The sequence below is a fragment of the Primulina tabacum genome, chromosome 6 (genome assembly GCF_025594145.1).
Source record: "Primulina tabacum isolate GXHZ01 chromosome 6, ASM2559414v2, whole genome shotgun sequence".
Lineage (NCBI taxonomy): Eukaryota > Viridiplantae > Streptophyta > Magnoliopsida > Lamiales > Gesneriaceae > Primulina > Primulina tabacum.
In genome coordinates this window covers 42714641-42734959 of record NC_134555.1, presented here as the reverse complement: position 1 = coordinate 42734959, position 20319 = coordinate 42714641, and the positions used below count along the sequence as shown (strand labels likewise).

The 20319-nt window shown below is 36.5% G+C and overlaps 2 protein-coding genes across 6 annotated transcripts; both read right to left on the bottom strand.

Annotated features, from left to right (window-relative positions):
* Positions 1–4569: 4569 nt before the first annotated feature.
* On the bottom strand, positions 4570–7649 carry LOC142549729 (BTB/POZ domain-containing protein At3g50780-like). Of its 2 annotated transcripts, XM_075658831.1 has the most exons (3): positions 7169–7649; positions 5965–6930; positions 4570–5681 (listed from the first exon to the last, which is right to left on the bottom strand). In XM_075658831.1, the coding sequence occupies exons 2-3, from the start codon at positions 6607–6609 to the stop codon at positions 4695–4697; spliced, it is 1632 nt and encodes a 543-aa protein (XP_075514946.1). In that variant the 5' UTR covers positions 6610–6930; positions 7169–7649; the 3' UTR covers positions 4570–4694. The 2 variants fall into 2 exon arrangements, with proteins under 2 accessions (XP_075514946.1, XP_075514945.1); XM_075658830.1 differs by having other exon boundaries at positions 5965–7649.
* A 1085-nt stretch (positions 7650–8734) lies between these two features.
* LOC142549728 (histone-lysine N-methyltransferase SUVR5) lies at positions 8735–19446 on the bottom strand. Of its 4 annotated transcripts, none has more exons than XM_075658828.1 (12): positions 19121–19446; positions 17156–17704; positions 16276–16578; positions 16000–16110; positions 15159–15269; positions 11757–14519; positions 11315–11476; positions 10606–10722; positions 10435–10538; positions 10197–10334; positions 9306–9393; positions 8735–9167 (listed from the first exon to the last, which is right to left on the bottom strand). In XM_075658828.1, the coding sequence occupies exons 2-12, from the start codon at positions 17639–17641 to the stop codon at positions 9060–9062; spliced, it is 4491 nt and encodes a 1496-aa protein (XP_075514943.1). In that variant the 5' UTR covers positions 17642–17704; positions 19121–19446; the 3' UTR covers positions 8735–9059. The 4 variants fall into 4 exon arrangements, with proteins under 4 accessions (XP_075514943.1, XP_075514942.1, XP_075514944.1 ...); XM_075658827.1 differs by lacking the exon at positions 19121–19446 and adding an exon at positions 17924–18932; XM_075658829.1 differs by lacking the exon at positions 19121–19446 and having other exon boundaries at positions 17156–17363; positions 17474–17604.
* Positions 19447–20319: the final 873 nt, after the last annotated feature.

Genomic DNA, 20319 nt, shown 5'->3' with positions numbered 1-20319 from the left:
CATCCGGATGTTGTTTTCTTAATGAAAACACAAGGGCATATTGAATTATTTACATATCTCTTTTTCATCAAGTGATCACTTAGCCGATTATACCACATTCGGCCGGATTGTTTTAACACATATAATGATCTTTGTAATTTCACAGAATAACATTCTCTGGGTTTTGAACTTTGTGCTTCAGGCATCTTAAATCCTTTAGGGATTTTTTCATATATATATATTACTATCAAGTGATCCATATAAGTAAGCTGTAACAACATCCATAAGACAGCATTTCTAAATTTTCAGATACCACCAAGCTAATCAAATACCGAAACGTAATTGCATCCATCACGGGAGAATACGTTTCTTCATAATCAATTCCAGGCCTTTGAGAAAAACCTTGTGCAACAAGTCGAGCTTTATATCGTACTATTTCATTTTTCTCATTTTGCTTTCGAATAAAAACTCAGGTGTAAGGACTATAGGTCCAAAAACATTAGGTTTATTTAGCGAATCCAATTCAACATGGATGACTTCTTTCCATTTTATCCAATACTGCCGATTTTTACATTCACCAAAAGATTTTGGTTCATGATCTTCATTATCATTTATGATGTCGATTGCCACATTATAAGAAAATATATCATCAATTTCTTCTATATCTTTTCGGTTCCATATTTTCACAGTATTAATATAATTGATAGATATTTCACGATTCTCGTCAGTTTGTGTTTCTGACAGAACATTTTCATCATCATGTGTTTCTTCAGGAACATCATTCTCTATTTTGTGATTATCATGTGTTTCTTCAGGAACATCATTTTCTCTTTTGTGATCATCGTGTTTCTCTATGAATTTTCTTTTTCGAGGATTTTTATCCTTGGAACCGACTGACCTTCCACGCTTTAGGCGTTTAATGACATCATGAGTATCTTCAAATTGCATATCCCCATATAGAAATAGGGAGCTTTGTTTTCATAATCATTGGTCTAGCAATCATTTGCAGACGTTTAATCAATGATTCAGTCAATCCATTCTGTGTATGTACATGAGCAACAGGATGCTCAACAATGATTCCCATAGACATACAATAATCATTGAAAGTCTGGGATGTAAATTCACCATCATTATCAAGTCTAATTTGCTTGATTGTATAATCGGGAAATTGATTCCTCAATTTTATTATTTGAGCAAGTAATCTTGCAAATGCAACATTTCGAGTTGACAATAAACATACATGTGACCATCTGCTGGAGGCATCAATCAATATCATAAAATATCTGAATGGTCCACATGGTAGATGGATTGATCCACAAATATCACCCTGAATACGTTCAAGAAACATTGGTGATTCAATTTGAATTTTGGCTGGTGATAGTCTTATAATAATTTTTCCAAGAGAACATGCTTTACATTGAAACTTATTATTCTGAAAGATCTTCTGGTCTTTCAACGGATGACCATGCGTATTTTCTATCATTCTTCGCATCATTGTTGAACCAGGATGTCCTAATCGATCATGCCAATTGATCAATATTGAAGAATTATCAACTACCATGTTTGATTCAAATAGACTTATATATGTATAATGCAATCCAGTAGGTAGCATTGGTAGTTTTTCAACTACATATTTTTTCCTGATTTGTATGTGGTAAGACGCATATATTTCTCATTCATTTCATTCATTGTTTGAGTATCATACCCATGGAAATATATATCATTAAAACTCAACAAATTTCTTTTTGATTGTGGTGAATACAAAGCATCATTGATCAAAAATTTTGTACCATTAGGTAACAAAAATTGTGCTTTACCACATCCTTTAATCAAGTCTACATGACCTGATATTGTATTCACCATTGTTTTTGTTGGTTTTAGTTCCAAGAAATATCTTTTATTTCGGAGGATAGTGTGCGTTGTACCACTATCAGGTATGCAAGCTTCAGCTTTGTTCGTAGCATTTTCATATTTGAACTTCAAAAAAATATACAATGAAAAAAAAATTATTGACAATACGTATACAATAAATTGAAAAATACAACACATATCATACTTGTACAATGAAACATTATCATATGAGTACATGAAAAATAAATTATTTTACAATTATATTCTACCAATATTGTAACGCCCCAAATTTGACGATTGTCCTCACTGTACCAAGACGAGTATTTCCAGCGTGCTTATGTCCTCGCTCACACGCACCCTGGGAAACCTCCCAGGAGGTCACCCATCCCAAAATTGCCCCAAGTCAAGCACGCTTAACTTTGGAGTTCTTATGTGATGAGCTACCGAAAAGAAGATGCACCTTCGTGATATGAGTAGTACAAATCAAATCTTTTAAGCCCTCTTCAACTGTACAGTCCATTACATTGAACAGTCTCGGAATCTCTCTCATTCCCGTGTGGGTCGATTCATTCATGTTCCCTCCACCTAGAAGCCTGCCAGGAGCCGCTCATTGTCCGTGCAACTGATGGCACCGGAGATCACCCCCCCCGCCCTCTTCGGCCTCGGGCCTCACATGCCCACCAGCTTCCGCTTGGTTCGTCCCCGAACCACACCGTACTAAGAGAGGTCGGCTCTGATACCAACTGTAACGCCCCAGATTTGACGACTGTCCTCACTGTACCAAGACGAGTATTTCCAGCGTGCTTATGTCCTCGCTCACACGCACCCTGGGAAACCTCCCAGGAGGTCACCCATCCCAAAATTGCCCCAAGTCAAGCACGCTTAACTTTGGAGTTCTTATGTGATGAGCTACCGAAAAGAAGATGCACCTTCGTGATATGAGTAGTACAAATCAAATCTTTTAAGCCCTCTTCAACTGTACAGTCCATTACATTGAACAGTCTCGGAATCTCTCTCATTCCCGTGTGAGTCGATTCATTCATGTTCCCTCCACCTAGAAGCCTGCCAGGAGCCGCTCATTGTCCGTGCAACTGATGGCACCGGCGATCACCCCCCCCCCCCTCCCCTCCCTCTTCGGGCCCGGGCCTCACAAATATATTGTTCATTTTCAGAAAAATCATTGAGAAAATCTCCAGCGTCAATATTTTTCATTTCTATTCCACCAGCATATTGATCATTTCCAGAGAAATCATTCAGGAAATCTGCAGCATCAAAATGAGTTGAATCACTCAAACGGCCACTGTGTTAAGTGAAGTTGGTCTATTTTTCTTTCATCTTTATCGATTCTTTATAAAGCTTGCAAAGGTGCTCGGGGGCTCGACAAATACGAGACCAATGTCCTGGAGTGCCGCATCTAAAACAAGAACTTTCAAATCTTTTTGAGTGATTTTTATTTACACTCATGTTCTCATGATGCCTTTTTGGTGGGTGGTTCGTGACGCTCTTTTGAGATGAGTTATAATAATAACTATCTCGAATGTTTTCAAAACCACGGCCGCGACCACGACCACGACCACTTCCACGTCCACGACCACGACCACGACCTCAACCAAAACCTTGTCTCTGGATTTGATTTTGGTTTCCAGGTTTAAATTCATTTTTACTCAACAACATTTACTTATGGAAATGTTGTTGATCCAGTGGGTTGGGACTGATGATTTCTTATTAATAGCTCGTTGTTCTTTTCCGCCACAAGAAGACAGGCGATAAGTTCAGAATATCTCGCAAATCCACGCACGCTATATTGTTGCTGTAAAGTTATATTTGATGCGTGAAACGTGGAAAAATGTTTTTTCAAGCATTTTTGATTCTGTAACCTCATGTCCACAAAATTTTAATTGCGAGATTATTCGATACATCGTCGAATTGTAATCACTAACTTTCTTGAAATCTTGGAATCTTAACATATTCCATTCATCACGGGCGGTCGGAAGTATAACTTCCATTATATGTTCGAATCTTTCTTTCAATCCTTCCACAGAGCCATAGGATCTTTTTCGATGAGATATTCACAATTTAAACCTTCATCGAGATGTCGACGCAAAAATATTATAACTTTTGCTTTTTCTTGTCATGAAGATATACCATTTTCTTTAATGGTCTCGCTTAGACCCAATGACTCAAGATGCATTTCTACATCGAGAGTCTATGGCATATAAATTTTTCCCGTGATGTCGAGCGCAACAAATTCGAGCTTTGTCAAATTTGACATGGTGGTACTTTTTCTTCTGTTTGGAGCTTGGAAAGTATGGAGGACTTTTAGAGCTTCGTGCTGATAACGTGTTGTGAAAAAGTAAAATTTATGGTAAAAAATAAAAATCTCAAACTCTCAAAATTTACCAAACAACACAATTTATAATATTTTTCTCTCAACTCAATTGTGATTTTCTTCACAAATGAGAGATCTATTTATAGAAAATCTTTACAAATAATCCAAAAATAAATTCATCATTACCTACATCATCACACACTAATTTTCAATATTTACAACTCTTATTTTCAACATTCAAATATTCAATACACACATTTAAATATTATTTTTCAACATTTTTTACAAATTTGAGGTACCAACTTTGTTTGAACACCTTAAACTAATTGAACCAAACTAATTAAGTTCCACATAACCATTGGGAAAGAAAGCAAAATGTCATTCAATTATTCATTCATCTTAATTTACTATTATGCAACACACCAAGAGGCAATTATATTTTAAAACTTCATACGGGGACTGCAAATTTAAAGATCAAATTAAATAAAAAAAAAAAGCACAAAAAGATCCAATTGTGACTGAAAACAGCAAGATTCTATTGCTCAACCTCCATCTTTGAAGTTGATGTCCTTAGCCTATCGTCTCCCTGCTGGAGAATCTCAAATTCCCCAAATGGCCGGATAAAAGTCCTCCTCCACCACACTTCGAAAGCTCGCTGAAGATTCGGGCAGTCCTCACCGGACTTCAAAAAACTACCTAGCCAAGAGACCAAAATGCTTTGCTGATCCTCTAGAGGCAGTGTGAGGATTGTCCTGCCTAATCCTTCCTCCACAACCGTACGATCAAACGATCTGCAGCCATGTAGCAACCACTTGTAGTCGTTGATAAGTGGTTGTAGCCATGTTTGGATCAACAAATGTCGTGTATCTTTAAATGGAAGCAGCTCCCCTCTCCCGATTCCTACAAATAATCTCGCTGTAATCGAGCTAACATGGTGGCGTATCGGGGTAGGAAGTTTTGTGTGAAGCGAAGCCAATTCTTGCTGAGTTGACCATATCGTGGCAAACTCGTCTGCCGCTTGTCTGCTGACCAGTATATCGAGTAACCATATGAGGTTATCTGATTCGAGAACCAGTAACTTCACCACTGGTTCCCTGGTATCTAAACATCTGTTGCAAAACTCGGGCTCAGCAGCTTGTCTGAATAGAGACACCAGAGCCTGTAAGGAGCTTTTGCAAGAAGTGTAGACAGTTTCATTGCACAAGTGATTCGAGCCAGAAGAGGTGGGAAGACACTGGTTTTCTTTGAGGAGTTTCAGGACAGTGGATTTCATCTCACGTCGCCCCCTTTCTTTGTTGCTCTTCAGAACTAGATCTAATATGTGAGAAAGGGTGTCTTTTGGTGGATCTAAAAGTTCGGGAGAGATTCGTTTTAATACAGGTCCGACTCCTAATCCCTCACCTTGGAGACTTGAGACCAAAGACACCACCTTTTCTTCTTCATCTTCACCAATCCAAGGGACCGCTTCCAAGTACTCCAAACATGATTGGATGCACGAAATATAACCGAGTTGTTCAGCAATCTAAAAGAAATTTGCCATCAGAATTACAGAATTCATTATAAATAGGGAAATAACTTAAAATATCTGACTCGGAATAATGGAAGCCTTTGCAGTATAAATTCACGATATACTTGGTCAAAATTAGGCTAACTGAGAATTTGTCTTTCACCAACCGAAACATATACAAGCTCAAAGCCCAGAATTATTCTATAGATTAAGAAAAATTCCAAATATAAACTATCACAAAAACATCTTTCAACCAGTATCTAGCTAAGACTACAATAGAGAAACATATTTCGACTACCTTAAGGACGCGTAGCACACGTGAAACGTTCTGCTTGATCAACTGTGGCTTCAGATCTTTACAGTACATCAATCCAATAGTCTCAACATATATCTCCACATCTTCGCAGTCCTCGATTTCAAGACAAGGAAAGACAGGTTGCTGTTGGGATATTTCGCTGGCAAAGTAACTACTATTTTCCAAGAGTACACTCCTGTGAACACTCAACTTCACAGAAAGTCCCTGCTTTCCTAGCAAAATTAACTTCAAGTCACTTGTTCCAGGTTCGCCAAACTCAATTCTCACCTTCCTAGGCACATTTTCAAGCTTCGGCCGAGAAGCTCTCTCATTCTTCACCGATGCATTATTATTAAGAACAGGTGCATTGGAACTTTGTGTGCTTGGTTCCTCGGTAACAAGATCTGTCCTCCTGGACGCACTTCCGGACTTTTTCAGAGTCGCCGAGGTTTGTTTTTTCTCAACCGAAGAAGTACCATGGGGAGAAGGAGATGATCTGGTCTTGTTCAATGGAGGTTGTGTCTTTTGAGTCTTTTGAAACACAGCGGGAGAGGGGCAACACCAAAATCCTTCGGGGGTCACAGCAATTGGAACATTTCTAATTTTGGTTTGACCTTGTTCTACTCTTGGAACCCTTATTTCAGACATGTTCAAGAACACTTCAAATCCCCGATTAATGTCAAAACGGATCTTTTACTAAGGAAACAATACATGAACCCCCCCAAAATCGGAAATATGCTAATAACTCGAACTAGTTTGTCTTCTTTTCTTTGGTATCAGTAAAGATGAAGAACAAAAGGGTCCAAATCAGAACAGGGAAATGTCTCACTCTACATTCACGAGAAAGTTGAAAGAAAAGATCAATCAAGAAAATCTAAACCACGGCATGATTTTCTCTCTTTACCAAAGGCAAGAGCGCCAGAAATCAAAAGGCATTTGCTCTCTAGAATCTCACAAAAGATTCAACCTCTGAAAATCAAGAATGCAGCAACTTCACATCAACTAGGGCTAGAACACAATTTCTACAAGGGAGAAAGTGACAAACTAATGACCGCAACTTGAAGTTCAAGTTCTAGTGTTAGAAATACCAAAATAAAAAGAAGGCTTCACGGTAAATGTCCAACAGATCACAAAAGAAGCACAAAGATTGAAACTTTAAACACCAATTTTCAAGAAATTTCATTGAACTAAAAAAAGCAAAACTCACCAAGATACAGAGAAATCTGAGAGGGTTCTCTGAGAATCCCGTCTCTTTATCACTTTACTCAATGACCCAAAAGCCACTGAAACTAATTGAAGAGAGCTATCATGTCTAGCATAAAGGGAACTGCTTTAACGGGGACTTAACGCATTTTTTTTTAATCAATATTTTCCTGAAGATCAAGAAATCCTTGAATAAACAATTTGACACTAGCAAATAGTTTGTGCAAGGAGTGGTGTAAAACAGGCTTGCTGATGCCTGTTTCTGTAACTTTGCAATCTGCATGTGACTCTGTCTGAAAAATGTTTTCTTGATTTGAACAACTAGTATATGTTTTTATATGATCTCATGCTATTTCGCAAGTACACACAAAAACAAACCGAGAGAGAGAAAAAGAGGCAGGCAAGCATGCAAGAGGAGATGGGTTGCGTCACATTTCGATCTTGGTTTTGCCTTTTTGTTCTTTATTTTATTGTGCCTCGTACTCTGTAGAATCAGACGTAATAAATAGCTTTTGCTCGAAGACAGCGTAGATTACAAGCCACGTCTTTTGGAACATGAGGAGTCTAAAATACCCTATTTTTGTGGGATTTGTGTGCGTGAGATGGAAGGATTTGCTCTTGAAAGCAACGGCTCGAACCTTTCTTGATTGAATATTCTTAATCAGACCACGCCTAGCAATTATGATGCCTCTATACAGATGCTATAGCAGTATAATACGTTGTTATTTGATGTTACAATACGTAATTATCATTTATTGGAAGGTCTGTTTATGCCGAATTCGTGCAATTTACTTAGCATAGATTTTAAATAAAAATAGATAATTTTTATAATTTATCTGACATCAAAATTTTAAATTTTATACGTGATATCAAATTTGAGATACAATTGTGCTTCATATTATTTTTTAAAAAATTATACTATAATGTTGAAAAATAAATAAACTTCGAAATGATCATCCCTCTAATTAAAGGGAAAGAATTACAGAAGTAAAAGCAATTGGGTATATGATAGAGTAGACCCCATGTTCACACATCTCATTGAGCGGTTTCAAATTTCTTTTGACTTTCTCATCTTTTCTTGCATTATTATTTTTAGAGGATGGACCAACTATGGACCATTTTGTTGATGTAAAATGGAAACAAAAGAGTTAAAAGGGGATGGTGAGTAAATTATGAAAGTGAAACTATGAGATGGCATTCTCCTAATATTTGCCCCACGTTGCCATATCTTTCTTTCATGTGGACTATATCATAGAATCTCTGATACAACAATTCCAATTCACTTTGAAAAAGAAATAATTAAATTATTTTTCATGTTTGAGGGAGTCAGATATATTCAATCCATGATTCTTGGAAGACATCATCCAACAATAAACCTAAAACTCGTCCAGTGGTTTCGGACAAGTAAAACCATTTCAGAACCATCAGAGATTCAATATCTTTCCAGTCCAGGGCGGGCTCAAAAGGGCTGCAATAGGCTTAGTTAAACAGAACCATCGGATCAGATTGAGACCAGGCCAAGTTCATGGTTATGTGCTTGTAAAGAGCTCCATGTTTCTGCTGTTCAAAATGAATCCAACACAAGCATTGGAAATTAATGTAAAGGAAAAAAACAATATAATCCCACCTCCTTCTCATCGTTTTTATGCAAAAAATGGAAAAAAAAGGTATGGACATACGATTACTTCTACATTTCATTTACTAATTAGTACTTGGTATGAATTCATAGTCTATCATCAACCTCGTTATAATGAGCAACATATGTTGACATTACCAGCCTAACGAAGTTCCAACAGGAAAATAACATCTGAATTTTCAGAGGAAAAATTTAGCAGGGCACTACAAAGAATCAAAGATATAACTATGCAGTTGGCTTATTCCAGTATAGGAACAGTTCAATAAAGCCTTCCCCTGCAGTTGGAAGCTCCACACAGACACAAGCATCCTTCTCCAGGCAGTAGCTTGTAACGGAAATCGTAAGTCAATTCCTCCCCTAAAGATATCTGCTCGATATATTCAAGATTCAAAGCGTTAGAATACTACAAACTTAGAGTTTTTTTGATGGAGGCGGAATAATTTTGCTTCTTGTTAATGATTCATAAAGTTTTGATTCATTGGAGGAAAGTTTGAAGAATGCTTACATCTCGGTTGGCATAGAGACCAATGTGAGCGAGCTGACTATCCATGCTTTCAACGAGAACTTGATGATTCACAAGATTTGGTGAGCAACTAAGAACAACATAAGAGGATCAAATTGGTGCTGAAAGAGCAACATATATGGATATCGCATCAAGATCACATCATTGATCTTGGATAAAAAACTTGGGTAGATTTAAAAAATAATTTAAAATTTCCAACAATTTTATTCCATAGTTTAAACACAATCAGATCTCAAGCGAAATTTGAAATAGAATGGCAGATTTATAGGATTTTCACTTTAAGAAACAACTGGCTTTTGAGCTCGATGAGTAAATCTATATATCTATAAAAGTAGTGATACTTCAAATGTTTTCCAATTGTGAATGGACCTCATTACCCTTCATATTTTTTACTTATTTCAATTATCATCATGTAACCTATGAAGTAAATTCACATTTAGTCTATTAATTAATAATTAATACTAATTAAACATGTTTTATGGTTATTACCCTTCACATTTTTTAAAGTCCATAAGTTGATTGATTTTTAGTTTATTATGCCTTATACTTGATGTTTGGATATATATTTTTTTAAAATTTGTTTCATTTAATTTGATTCTATATATTGTGCTAATTATAATTTATTAGATAACATAAAATTATCAACTTGAATTTTAATTTGACAAAAAATTCGAAAGTAAATTACATAAGTTCTTAATTAATTTATTCGTCCAATATAACAAAGATATTAAACTCAAATTTATAACAAAATGGTTCAAATTATTTTTTTAGAAAATCAAATTTTTTATTTTTATCATATAATTTGTATTTACGTGCATCGCACGTGCTTCATACTAGTATATTCAAAAGATAACAAACTAAAACCTTCCTCACCTGTGATTAATGTAGCGTGAAATGTTGCCATAATTTGTGGCGTCAACTACATATGGGACCTGCCCTTCCATTAGTCTGCTCATATCATTAATATGAGCATCAATCTCATAAAAATATCTGCAACCTTCTTTACCGTACCTGCTATCCAAAAAGCATGGCAATGTTTAAAGTTGTCAATGACAATTTAAAAAGTAAGATCAACTGGTAAACAAATTTGATCAGCTATTTAAAAAAAAACCTGTTTCGTCTTTCATTTGCTTCCTGCTCCTCAATTACCTCACCAATATACTCGCATACAAAAGTCCCACGAAGAATAGCTTCACGTGCCCTCACTGCCCAGCCCTACAATTCGGATGGCATAGAGTTTAGTTCGATACTGAAAAAATTCCATGCAGTTTCTGAGAGTCACCTTTTTTTCCGTTTTGAATATTTCCAACTTCAGTTGAACTCCATTTTGCAAAACTCGGTTTTGACAAGCTCTACTACAGCAGCACCTTTGATTGCACTCGTATACTAGATACCCCTCCTGACAATTCAGGAAAGAGCTTCAACGTGTTATGCAGATAGCATATCCATGAAGAAGCACAAAATAATAACAGCATCATCGACCATTAAACGACCTCAAGTATTTGTTGATACAAAATACAGTTGAATAACATTAAACTTACATCACTCGACGGTGTTATGAGCGAAGAGTATCACGGTCAACCAAGACGCAATTACGTAATGTGGAATGCAAACATGTAACAAAAGTTTGGGAATATCAACTTTCATAATTTTCAACTTGTACAACAATTAGATTTCTGAGGAGAATGCCACACTATGTAATCTGTGGAAGAAATAGACAGAACAATTTTGAAATGCTTTGAATATTTTTGTAGAAAACATAGTCTATTACTTTATGTGAACGCTATACAAGTTAATCAAATAATAAGTATTTAACGACTTTGGAAAAAATCTAATAAGCCAACAATCAAACCCAACAGCCAGATTATTATGCAAGGGTTTCAGGAAACAGTTATCTGGGTACAACCACCATCATAAAGAAAGTGCTAGAGCGCATCCAAATTGCACAAATGGGAAAAAATATCACTAGCCAGGAAGAAATTGTTGCTTACCTCCAAAATAATTCGACCCCGCTCATCATAAGCAAACCTTCCATTCATGGGCTTTCCATAAATATCTTTGGCATCTTCATAATCATTGTCAAATAGGTACACATGATCACATGTTGCAGAAAAACATGTAGAATGTGCACAAGAACAGCCCAATTGTAAGCTCTGGACAATGTACAGATTTGAGCATTTCGTAAATCTGGTTAGAAAATTAGAATGTATGTGCATTTATAAGGAGATCTGTTAATATTAGTTACAATTCAAAAAATAACAAGAAAACACTGTTAAGATCAGGCAGACCCCATTGTATTATTCTGCTGCTCATATGTGAACAACTGTAGGAGTATGCCGGTGCTCATGATACAGCGAATGTAATTGCACAAAATAAAACAAGAAACAACTCATTTACAATCAACTCTTTCGCAGAGAAGTTGCATGAAGATACCTCTGCTTCAAGAATGAGAGATTGATCGATTAATGACTTTGTAATGTAGGTAAAGCTTTCCCATGGAAAGGACTCGGAAATTTGCTCATCAGGCCCCTCCGCATTCAAAAGATTTTCTTCCATGACACAAGCTATTGGAACCGATTCCTGTCCAAAACTTATATCATCACATAAAATGATATTTTTCTCAGAGAGGTCAAGAGAAAAATGTCGGGAATCAATAACACAGTGACATTCATCCATTGTCCACTCTGACGTCATAAGATGCGACTGAATAGATCTTCCCTGAAATGTGCAATCTGATGTGGTTACCAATGGTGACAAAATTGGTGACCTGACGCAAGGGCTGCATCCTTTGGGACATATGAAGCCCTCCCGATGCCATTCCACTAAAATGTCGTGATCACTACACAGTTTGGCAGCTTTCAGGTATATTCTTTCTGGCAGATTTCCATAACTAACCTCCAATGATGCCACAAGGTTTACCTTGCAGCAAGCTGATCTTGCAACTGATAAAATTTCTGATATACTAGGTTGCCGTTTTGTTTTTTTAATTTCTGAAAATAACAGTTTAGCAACAGCTGAGCACTGAGAATCTGCCAATCTACCAAGAGTAGAAGCCTCAGGCACACTTGATTGAACCATGATATCCAATGGATTAACTAACTTCGATGGAAAGATTCCTTTTTTCAAGGACTGCAATCTGTTCCGAATCTTATAAGATGCTGAATTCAAACCCCTTTTAAATCGTGGCCGCGTCAGCCTCCTTGATTTTAGTTTATGGGCATAAAATTGAATTCCCTTCTTAGTCAAGCGAGGACCAGTAGAACTCTGGCCCATGTGAGCAGCTTGATGATGGCGACCAAGATCAGGCAGCAAATCAAATTTTAAGCCACAAAACCGACAAATAAATCTTCGTGTGCCCAATTGATCCTCCGGATTGGAGTGCTTCACCGGAGCTTGCTTCTCTGGTTCAACTTTCTGCGAAGAACCTTCATCTTGCATCAAAGTAGCATTTGACAACCTTAAATGGGCGGGGTGACTTGAAAGCACGTGCAACCATAACTGGTCATGATTTCCAAAATGGCTACCACAAGGAATACATTGTAAAAGCATGCACTGCTCAACAAACTCCACGTGATGCCTCTCCTGCACATGAGCTTCCAAAACCTTTTTATTAGTAAAAGAATCCAAGCATATTGCACAAACATAGCCCCTGAAAAGCCATTGCACTTCTTTCTTATGGCTATTTATCCAGTGTTCACCAAGCACTTGATCATCAAGAAACTTTTCTGAGCAAATTTTGCACTTGATAACATTTTCGTCATTTCTATCATGAGACGTCAGCATCGAAATTGGAACCAACTCTTCGATAGTTGGTGATGCTTTCTCTATTCCCCCGACCACAAAGCCCCAGAGCTTTCTCAACCTCTCTTTTTCATGGTGCACCAATTTCATCAGAAATTCCCCAACCCTAGGATCTTTGGAAGCCTCAGAGATTGCCCATTGAAACTGTACTTCTTTGGGTACTGGATTTCTCAAAGACAATATACTTTTCAAAAGCCTGTAGAAGAGTTCACATGCTTGGTGCAACTGCAATTTTTGCTCCCTGGAGTGACAATCTTTTAGCAGATCTATGAATACTTCCTTCGACACAATCCTAGTCTTACCATTCCTAGCACGCTTAAGCCAGCTAGGTATATGTTTCTCACAGTATAAAGAATGCCGTTTTGGGATTTCGAGGCACGGATCATTTTCAACTTGGGGCCATGAACCTATGCACTCTACCATCTCATCGCTGCTGTGAGCCTGCTGAAGCTGCTCAGGTTTCTCTATCATAGTGCTTGCTGAGATGAAGCCTTTTCCCACATCTAACATTGGATCAACTCGGGAAGGAGTTTCAGTCACTGGCTCAAGCACAAATTGTGTCAGACTTTTACTCACTGGATACATGACAGTTTCCTCGCTTTTTCTTTTAACGTTAGGAATAGGAGATGATGTATTCTTACCATCGAGTGGCCTATGTTTCTTGCAAAAGGCAGAACCAATTAGAGCTCTGTGTTTGCATTTAGTCCCAAGAACGGTGGTACCTCCACACATAGGTGAATCAGCAGAACGCATTGCTTCAGCTTTTGCTGAATTTCCAGCAAAACGAGAAGCCAAATGCACACAGCAATATACATCGCCTTCATTAGCATACCGCACGCACTGCCTTCCTTTAGATTCTATGAAAGCTATGCATTGTCGATTACGATCTCCTGATTCCTGGAACTTTGGCGTTAGAGAAGCAGCAGGGGTCATTTCCCCGTCTTTAGCCTGAATAACTTCCACATTTCTAGCCTCGACAATTATATCATCCCATTTATCAGAAACACATCCAGTATATACTGCTGGGGCAGCTGCATCCTGAAAACTTAATGTAGTCGGAGCCTCAGAATTCAGGGCAGAGAAGTTTACAACACCATATCCATTGAAAAAAGTAGAGTTGGTTTCAGAAGGAGCAGAATGATGTGAACTAAACGCATGTGTATCAGCACGACGAACCTCAAGCTTAGGTCTTTTTCTGCTTATCTGAAGCCCCCCAGTCAATGCATCATCATTAATAGGCTCGTTTGAGCCTACAGTAGAGCATATAGGATGTGAAACTGAAAAACACTTCATCACCTCTTGTTTCCAACTCTTCCAATCAGATCCCAACTCCATTGGTGCTGCTGAACTTGACCTAGAGTTTACCTCATACCATAAGATGGAGTCGTTCAATTCCTGAACCATGAAAATATCGAAATATTTTTCTCAGAAATCTGGTGTAAAAGATAAAAATAAGAAAGAGCAATTCACCGCATGTGAAAAGGAGAAATCAAGATAAGATTCTCATTTTTGAAATCCTATAACAAGGCAATCAACAAAATTATAATACCCAATCCCACAGATGGATGACGCACCAAGGATGGCCCTCAGAAAGAAAAACAACGACATTAAAAACCATTACAAAGAAAATGCAAAAGTTACCCAAACTCATCATATTTGATAAAAACAAGAATTTAGATTTGATTCAGACTTCAGATCCATATAACTGGTAAATGTCAGTGTTCAAAGTGTACTTAGGTACTTGTGCTATCAAGAATTTATTCTATTTTAACTAAAACTGCAGATTATAAGTTATCACGATATGCAGTGAGCAAGGTCAAAAATGAAAAAAACAAGTAAAACATCAAGCCATGTGTAGATACTACAAGCCAAGTTTTTAATGGGGTAAATGATTATTCTGGTGAGGCTAATTACAACAAAGTACACCAGATTGAGTGGTTGTTTTAGTTGACTCGGATACTATTAAACCTGCACCAATGACTTTCATATCCACAGACATCTATGCACGATTAAAACTTATGACTTTGGAAGTACCTCTTTAAGCAATTCCACGCATTCAGCACTGTCTGCATTCTGACATTGTTGCATCCAAGGCTGCAAAGAATGTTGAAGCCAATGTGAATTCAGGCAGCTCTGCAGTATCATCTGAAAAAAAAAAGACAACCAGATTTTGACATTATGTTGACCAGGAAAATAATAAACACTGCCAATTGGATGTTGAAAGAACATCAATTCTCTCTCTCTTCTGTCAGCTAAACTGCTTTTATCAAAATTTTACATATGGTACATATATAAATAGAATAGAAAACAAAATCTAATGAACACTCAAAACTTGGTAAAGTTCAATACATTTGTAAGTTTTGTATCATATTGGACAAAAATATATATCCAGGGACCATACTGAACCATTCTAACAATAAATTCAAATGAATCTTTACATAGGGTAACAACTAACTTGTTTAGGGTCATTTTATGGGCAATCAGAAATTTAGAAATACATCATAAGCTACTATCCAACATAAAACATTCTGTAAATCTCAAACCACAAAATGGGGAGAATAAACAGGGGGCGATAACTTGAAGGTGCACAGAATAGAAACATATCAAAAAATGGATCTAAAGCTACAAAAAACACCAACAAATTTCAGCCCAAAAAATTAGCAACAATAAAAACTTGTAGCTACAACATTCTTTAGATTTGTATTCATAGCCACAGTAGCATAAGCTTAACATCAACTTCTAAAGCTGCAGAGTGAATCATAATAGAAGAAAGAATTATAGCTACCTTGATGTAAACTCCACATATGAGGGAGAAATTAAATTATCGTATATTTTTTGTTGTATACATGATAAATGAAATGAGAGAATTTTTTACATTTTGAAGCTTCAAAAGCATCCTTCCAAGATCAGAATAAACTTTACATCGTGAAGCCTCCATCGCGAATTCCTTCAAAACCATCACATCACGAGCAGTCTCAACCAAAGCCTAGATTGCCATGAAAAGATCTTAACACAAGGTTCGATAGCAGCAGACTCGACATAAAGATAATAATTAATTATATTCGTCAATCTGAAAATCCCTTCACACACACATGCTTAGAAATGTATATTAGAAAAAAAAATAAATCAAGGATTAACTTCAAAAGCAAACCTCACGGTACAACTGGTCAAGAATATTCAGCATGCTCACAGCCAGCTTTTGCATAATAAAACGACGAGCAAGAGTTAAATCTTTCACCATTTTCAGACCAACTTTGTGTGTTTTATATGCAATTGGCTCCGGATATTCATTGATTGGACGAACAAGTAGCACATCAGCCCAAGAATAATTTCTAGTCCGAGGAAAGAATATTACAAGATATTGTTTCCTGTCGTGAGTTGGTTTTGCTTTCACAGTCAATAATGGCCAGTCAGCCCTTGCACATCTAATCCCTGATTGCCACTTCCCCCTCCACTACAAGTGTCAAAGCTGAACAGTTAGCATCAAATAATCTTCAAATGATTTTTCTTCGGAATTTTCATAACCGCAAGAGTAAAACTTCATTAAAATGAACCCGTGGTAGAAATATTACAGGGATTTGAAAAAAAAATAGGTCAAGCAGTCATGAATGAGAATTCATGTGGTATATTGCATTATTAACCTTCAGAATAACACGTGGAAAAAAAACACAAATTCTGCATTTTAGATATGAAACCTTGAGCTCAAATTTCATGAAGCTTGAACATAAATCTGAGGCATTTATGCCAATTAACATGATCATCTTGCACTTTTAAGTATTTTGACAAAGTTTTAGCATTGTTGACGTTGAGATTCTGAAGTTACTGGGGTTACATTATTCTACTGCAGAAACTTCTGATCATTATCAGACCCTAAAAACAACGTTGGAAATTAGTTATTTTCTTCAACTTGGAAACTAGATCCGAGAAATCACGCGGAGCTGGCTAACAACTATAATGAACATTGGATAGAAACTACAACATATTTAAGAAACTGCAAAAAGGTTGGTCAGAAGAAATAGAGTTATATATACCTTCACCCAAACTGCTTGGGCTTCATCTAATTCTATATCTCTGATTTCAGGATGGCATAATCCCTCTTGCTTATCATTTGGCAATCCGCTTTCACAAGTTTCAAAAACTATCTCACAGTGATCTAAGGCAACATCAGGTCCAGAAAAATGATCCCTGTGGTCTAAATGGTCATGTTCAGAATCATGGGAGTCACCGGAGAGATTTTGGCTGTCAACATCAAAATAATTATACATATCTACATTAGAGCAGCCTTCTGAAGAAGGGAATCTCTCCAAAGTAAATTGACCTCCATCCTCCCCTAACTCATGAGATTCAACCTCATTTAGCACCACACCATTAGCTTTGAGATCTTCTTTCCCAGCTTGTTCTGCATCAAGGAAAAATTCTGATTTTCCATCATATTTATAAGCTCTTTGCAAGCCATGTTCAGGACGATCGGATTCTCCAACATTATGTGAACCGGCGGTACATGGGAGCGTTTCCATTGTTTAAAACTAAAAGTTTTAATGTTAGCTTGTGTCCATAGAAGGAGTTAAACCAAATTAAACCTGCAGCCAGACAGAGTTTAAAGAAACTCAAACGAATATATAAAGAAAATGTTGATGCAGCTACAAACAAAAAACATTTTCCCATAAAAGATTGGTAGTTTTGAGGATTTGCCATCGATGTTGATACTTACAAGCTTCCCATGCATGCTTATGCCTGAGTTAAAACCATGAACATAATGCAGAGGAACTTATACACAATGACAAGCAATGTAAGTTTACCAAATTCCTCGTCCCAGAAATTTAATTATCATCTCTGCGACTAAATTCAAAGGCGGACCCACACTGGGCTGGTCAAACTTTTACAAAAAAATCAACTTTTTAAAATGATAAATTCCACCATCAACATAGTTTCAAGGCACCACATTGCCTAAAATCATCACTCGTAATGCAACTATATCTCTAATCTCTATCCACACAGTCCAGAAAATAGCTTTAAAAAAAGAAACAATTCAAGAAAAATAATTAACTGATTAAAAAAAGTTGGCATTTAAATGAAGATCTCCCTTCAAACATGCCATATAAGTCAGACTATCATCTATATGTAGTTTTCCCAATAAAGCTCCATTTAGCATCTATATTATTCCAGCTCATTGCGTGGAGATCGAGCCCGAACTAAAACTCACCTAGAGATGTCCCAAAGTTAAAACAGGCGTAAGTTGAACTTGTACTGAACACACCCGAATAAAATGCAGAATCAGAGAAAAAAAAAGTTCAAAACTTTAAAAAGAGAGAGAAACAAATCACATATATCACGAGACAAAATAAGAAATGCTAATAGTATTACACTTTTAATTTCAATATTAGTTCTTTAAACTGAATTTCAAGAATCACATGCAAAGACTAAAGACTTTACCCAGTATGCAGCATTGCACCACAATCCCTTTTCCAATACACGCCCTTTAAAGGGGCTGTCAAATACCCCAAATTATAAGCACCCATCAGCTTAAAAAACCCTAAAGATCATCTCATTTGAAGCTAAAAATTCAAACCCTTAACAAATCAAATAAAAGGAAAAAAAAAAAGTTTAAGACTAGCACTAAAAAATTCAAAAAACCCAAACAAAGATTTTACAGGCCACAACACGTGGAAAAAATCATAACAATAATTCTTGAACCCCCTAACGCAACAGTAAAGTTACAGTCAATGGCACACAAAATCTTGACACGAACCCAATTTAATCAACCATAACATAGATCGATACAAGTTGTTTCCTTTTTCTGGGTCACCCTTATTTTACCTATAATTTGGATGGTATCACGAGGCAAAAAAAAAACTCTTGGCTAGGCCATGGCTGTGTTATGCAATGTTACAATTAAACATGTCACACTCATGTCAACTGTACCCATATACATAACAATGGAAAGAAGAATAATAATAATAATTTACAGACGAATTCAAACCGTGTAGGTAGTGTACCTTAAAGAACTGTTGGATCACTATAAATTTTCGAGGTGGGTTTATTTTTTTTAGACGAGAATTGCAAATTTTGACTAGTAATTTATTTTGGTACTGATTATATGTGAATCGTGCGAGTGACCAAATTCACGTTGGCTGGGGAAATTGGGTACGTAATGTGACCGGTCTAACATGAAAACAGGGCCAAAAAAAAGAGAATTAAAGGGTGTGAGAATGGCAGATATTCGGTGAAGTTCGGGGAAATTTGGAGGGAGGGTGAAGCAAAAATTACTAGTGAAAATGGGGAGGACAGATTTGTATTCGTAGATTGAAAAGTTAGGGCTGGATTTTCTAGGTCCGGGGGAAAATGGAACTTGTAACGTGGTGGGGGTAGATCTGTAGTTTCGTGTTAATGGATTAGGGACAGATTAGGGAATTCGGTAAAATGCGTTTGGTAATAATCTAATTATGCACAGGGATTCCAAAAGGTTGCACTAATTTGGTAACATTAGAATATTAGAATTGGACACAGTTATACAAACATAGCATTATATTAAAAATATCATATGTTTTTAAAAAATTTAAAATATATTATAAATACATATTTTTTTAATGAGGTCTTATCCGCTAACTTTTGAGCATCGAGTAAATTTGAATCTGTACAGCAACTTACGAAATACATATATCATGTTAACATATATATCACGACATGCATACGCAAGTAGAAATACTATTGTAGATTTCGAATTTGGGACATCTGTTTTAAGGTTCACACACTCAACTAACACAGCTATCCGTATAGATGATATGTCGATGATACCAAATCTTTTAGTTCCTCCTATTTGAAAACGTTGAACCAACCTTGAGAGTGAATGAAAATCTTTAGAAGAGAAATTAAACGGAGAAGTAATTAATTGGAATTTCTTTTAAAAATATTTATTTTAATTGGATTGTCCGCATTAACATAGCATCCTTAATCGTAAGAGGGAAAAACATGGGAAAATATTTTCAGAAATAGCTACATTTTCCACTTAATCCAAGATATTAATACTATCAAAATTGAAACTTTCTTACAATACTGCGAATTATTTAGAAAAATCAGTATACTGTATACATGAAAATAATACAAATTTCAAAATTGAGCGAATTAGAGCAACACATGAAAATGTTATACCAAGTTTTTTCCGTCCGTAATAGACAACTAATGTTGTTATTATTAA

Bases quoted from the DNA above. Each gene is read 5' to 3' on its own strand.
- LOC142549729 (XM_075658830.1), bottom strand. From the start codon at position 6,609: ATGTCTGAAATAAGGGTTCCAAGAGTAGAACAAGGTCAAACCAAAATT. The intron at 5,682-5,964 runs GTAGTCGAAATA...AATTTCTTTTAG, and splicing joins GTGTGCTACGCGTCCTTAAG to ATTGCTGAACAACTCGGTTA.
- LOC142549728 (XM_075658828.1), bottom strand. From the start codon at position 17,641: ATGGAAACGCTCCCATGTACCGCCGGTTCACATAATGTTGGAGAATCC. The intron at 16,579-17,155 runs GTATATATAACT...TGACACTTGTAG, and splicing joins CCCAAGCAGTTTGGGTGAAG to TGGAGGGGGAAGTGGCAATC. The intron at 16,111-16,275 runs GTTTGCTTTTGA...ATGGCAATCTAG, and splicing joins TTGACCAGTTGTACCGTGAG to GCTTTGGTTGAGACTGCTCG.